The 4,422-nt window shown below is 54.8% G+C and overlaps 1 protein-coding gene across 1 annotated transcript; it reads left to right on the top strand.

Moving 5' to 3' along the window:
- The first annotated feature begins 920 nt into the window (after positions 1 to 920).
- On the top strand, positions 921 to 2,758 carry LOC130709117 (cathelicidin-5-like). The gene is made up of 4 exons (XM_057555753.1): positions 921 to 1,118; positions 1,728 to 1,835; positions 1,978 to 2,049; positions 2,657 to 2,758. The coding sequence occupies exons 1-4, from the start codon at positions 921 to 923 to the stop codon at positions 2,756 to 2,758; spliced, it is 480 nt and encodes a 159-aa protein (XP_057411736.1).
- Positions 2,759 to 4,422: the final 1,664 nt, after the last annotated feature.

Here is a 4,422-nt window from a genome sequence, read left to right as displayed (position 1 = left end):
TTCTCAACCACTGCGCCACCAGGGAAGCCCCAATTACCCCCATTTTTATCAAAGATAACCAGCATAAGGCTAATTTGCTTGCAAATTAAGTCTAGTTTCAATAAACTTGGCCTGATTTTTTATATAAGTACAGCAAGAAAAAGTGACGGACCATATAGGCTCCTTTAAGTCTGCTTGGCTGGAACTTTTCATAAGGAATCCCAGATTGAACTTTTAAAATTCTACATGACTCTTCTTGAGGCTTGGTTGGGAGGGGCCAGGGCAATAGGCCACGGCTGGCAGGGACTTGGGATGGGACATTTTTAGAGTGAGAAAGTCAGTGGAGAAGAATCCAGGAGAGGGGACAAATGGAGCCAAGCCCCTGACTGGCTGAGGGCTGGGCCCAGAAGACAAGATGGTGTGGGGTTGACTGTCTGCCTAGGGTTTGGCTAGGTGTGTAAGGCTCTAGAAGGGGCTGGGTACAGTCATCCACTCATCAACATTAACTGATGACTACTGTGTGCCAGGCAGTGCCTGGAGTTGGAGGTTGGTGCTGAATACACTCCTTTACCCTATTCCTGCGGAGGCCAGAGTGTGGAGGCAGAGGGGACGTAAGACAGAGACTGGTCCTCCCTCTCCTGGAGGACTCAATGCTCTTGAGCAACCCTGCCTAAGACACTCCCCATGGGCCCCAGGAGAGGCCAAGACGTTGTCAGGGAGATGGAGAAACCATTTCTTCACCTTCCACAGGAGGCTTCCCTTGCCCACTGCCCAGCAATCCCGTGAGGCAACAGCAGGAGCTGAGGCAAGGCCAGCTCACAGCCGGGGAGGAGATCAGGGATGGGGCAGGTCAGGAAGACACGTGGTTGAGCCATTGCATCAGGCCCAGGAGGGGCATAAAGGAGGGTCCTGCATGCTGGGAGGAGGCCGACTTGGGGACCATGGAGACTCAGAGGGCCAGCCTCGCCCTTGGGCGGTGGCCACTGTGGCTACTGCTGCTGGGACTAGTGGTGCCCTCGGCCAGCTCCCAGGCCCTCAGCTACAGGGAAGCTGTGTTTTGTGCTTTGGATCAGCTCAACGAGCGGTCCTTAGAAGCTAATCTCTACCGCCTCCTGGAGCTGGACACGCCTCCCAAGGCCGTGAGTCAGCAGGGGCCTGGGAAGGGGGCCACCTCCCACCAGCCCTGGCCACATTGTCACCCCCTCTGCTCAGGCTGTACCTCCTGTCAGGAAGGTGGGCTCCCACCTCTTCCGGGAAACCTTCCCAGAGCTGGGTCCCCTCCCAGCATGAGGCTTCCTGACTTATCATCTCTACTGTGGGAACAGGTGCCCTGGGCTCCAGGGCTTTCTGGGAGCTCCAGGGATGGGGGGGCAGTTACTCGGTCTGTGATGTGACTTCCCTGCTTTAAGTCCCCTCTGTTCCTTGTTGTCTCCCTACCAGGGAGGGCTCTGCTCAGCCTGGAGGTTCCAGTGACAAGGTGTTTCCCTGCAGGTGGTCCCTGACTTGCCTCCGCCCCTCTGTGGGGAAGGTGTTCTCATCAGAGCTGGTCTGAGGTCCCCTCCTGCTCTCTGTGTGCCCACGAGGCCAGGAGTGGGCTCTGCCCCCTTCCCCTGTGCACCCAGCACCAAGCCCAGGGCCAGGCACACAGGAGGGGCTGGAGAGGCTGCCGTCTAGGTGGGGGCAGGGAGACAGATCAGAGAAGGAAGCATGAGCTTGTGCCCAGTCATCCCACTTTGATCCTTGACCAGGACGAGAACCTGGACACCCCAAAGCCTGTGAGCTTCACGGTGAAGGAGACCGTGTGCCCCAGGACGACCCAGCAGCCCCCGGAACAGTGTGACTTCAAGGAGAATGGGGTGAGGTTGCGGGCTTAGAGTGCTGGTGGATGCTTCCCAGGGAGCTGAATAGGGGGCTTCAGGGAAGATTTCCAGCCCCTGGGCTGAGGCTGGGAGGCAATGGTCCGGGGGTTCCAGTTTGAACTCGAGCCTCCCCTTACAGCTGGTGAAAGAGTGTGTGGGGACAGTCATGCTGGCTCAGGTCAGGGACAACTTTGATATCACTTGCACTGTGGTGAGTGGCCCATTCTGTGTTGTGGAGCTAATAACAGGGTGGGTTGTGGAACATCCTTTGGACCAAATACCCACTGCCCCTTCCAGGGCAGAGAAAGGCCCTCCTACCCTGGTCCCTCCCTCACCCGAGCCCCAGGTCTCCAGGACTGGCTCTGCCATCCCTTAGAGCAGTGGTTCTCTAAGTGGGGTCCCCACCCGGGAACCTGACAGAAAGGCAGATTCCCAGGCCCCACTCAGACCTCCTGAATCAGACTCTGGGCTGGGGCCCAGCCATTTGTATTTTCACCAGGCCTCCAGGGGATTCTGACTGCTGAATTCTGAGAGGCACTGACTAGAGTAATGTGCTTTCAGCCCCTGCTCCCGTCCAGCTTTGATGGGATGGGCTTGTGACCCTGGGAAACCCCTTGCCATCTGTGGGCCCCAGTTTCCCCATATGTCTGTGTGTGTGTAGGGTTTCAACCACATGCTCTAAAGGTCACAGTCAGAAAGTGAACTGGGGCCCAAAGTCTCCTGAAGTCACCCACTTAGTGGGGATGTCCACGTGGGGAGGATTCTGGTCTTACCCTGGGCCCATTTTCCATAGTAACTTGTTTCTTCCTGTTGCATAGCCCCAGAGTGTCCGGGGACTGCGAAACCTGGGTAGGAAGATACTAAGAGGTTGGAAGAAGTATGGCCCAATTATCGTCCCAATAATCAGATTAATTGTGTGAATTGTGAGCCCAGGGAAAAGTCCTAAGGGTCTGCCTGCCCTGGTTCAGACTTCTGGACTCTGAGAAATAAATTCTTGTGAAAGCAACTTACTCCAGACCTCAATTTCATTTGTCTCCCCTCCTCCCACTTACCAGGACCGAGTCCTTAACTCTGGGAAGCCTCTTTTGGGTGTGTGTGTGTGTGTGTGTGTGTGTGTGTGTGTTCACTCCTGTAAACACAGTCATGGGGGTCACCCCTGTTCCTTCCAGGCGGGCATGGGGAGAGGCAGCAGGGCCAAGAGGTCCAGCATAGCATCTCCATTCTCGGGTCCCTCCCGTGCCCTTCACACGCCTCTGCCCTCCTCCTCCAACCCCCAGTAGGGACTTAAGGAGACCTGCTCTGTGTGCAGTGCTGGTGGGGATGCTGTCCTTGCTCACATGGAGGTGACAGTCCAGGAGGGGCCAGGCATTTGTTAAACACTCACAGAGACGCAGTTCAGTCTCAGGGCTAAGCCTACAGGTACAATGCCCATAGCGTTCCACTTCTCCTTGACAATCTGAAGTCTGGGAAAGCCTACCCCTCCTGGCTTTTCCTCTGGCATTGAGACACATCACTGTTTCTTCAGCTGGGTCTCAGATTTCTGTGGTGGGCTTGTGTGTAGGGATCACATGGTACAAAAATTTGCACCATTAAAAACAAGCATGCTGCTCATCTGGGTGAACAGCTCTGCATGAATGTGAGAGACACACAGAGTGACACACGGGTCACATCTCTGTGTGCCTGGGTGTTTCAGACACTGTGCACATCCTGTCCCCTCCTCATTCTCTAGCTGACCTTTGCTCTGGGGCAGACTGGAAACATTGGGGAGTTTGAACCCAGGGAGCAGCCTCAACCAACCACTGGGGGGACTTAGTGGAAAAATACCTCCTCTTCCTCACTCCTTGGGGGGCCCACTCCCAGACGTGTCACACCTCCCCCTGAGGTCCCCAGCTGGCTTGAGCCCCTGTCGCCCACTTCTGTGACCTGTTCATTGACACGTCCTCTTCTGACTCGGGTCCTGCCCTGTCTCCCTTCTCTACATTCGTGCTGGAGCTTTCTGGAATCACCTCCCAAACAAACTACTTCCACTAAATGCTTGTCTTAGGTCTGCTTGTGGGCCAACCTGAACCAAGACACAGATTCCCCTCTCTGAGAGGGACAGAGGACAGGATCTCACAGAGCATTTACTTTGTTACCTGTCAGGCTTGTCTCCTCTTGGTGAGCAGGTGGGGCTGATTTCAGGCAGGTTAGAGGAACCTCCTGCTTCTCACTCTACAGCAACCCAAGTTGAGGGAGGAAACTTTACAGAGGACACCCAGGGGGCTGTGTTCTGTCTGTGCCAGAGGATACAGGCTTGCCAGTGCCAATTGTTAAATGGTCAGGATTTTTTTGAGCTGGTTGTTAAACTCTCGGTAGCTTGAAATTGGCCTTGGTGGAAGTATTTCCATCATGGAAATCAGCAAATGTTACCTATCATTTTTGTCATAGCTGGTACATCACTGCCCACCCTGAGAGAGGGATCACTCATCAGGATGCTATGGGGTCTGTGTTGATCACATCTGTTTCCAATTGTCCCTCATGATTGCCCTTCCTGCTTCCATGGCATCCCTTCTCTATCCTCAGCCCTGCCTTGTCCTTTTGAAAT

This window comes from Balaenoptera acutorostrata, chromosome 10 (assembly GCF_949987535.1).
Source record: "Balaenoptera acutorostrata chromosome 10, mBalAcu1.1, whole genome shotgun sequence".
Lineage (NCBI taxonomy): Eukaryota > Metazoa > Chordata > Mammalia > Artiodactyla > Balaenopteridae > Balaenoptera > Balaenoptera acutorostrata.
This window is presented reverse-complemented; position numbering and strand designations above follow the sequence as displayed.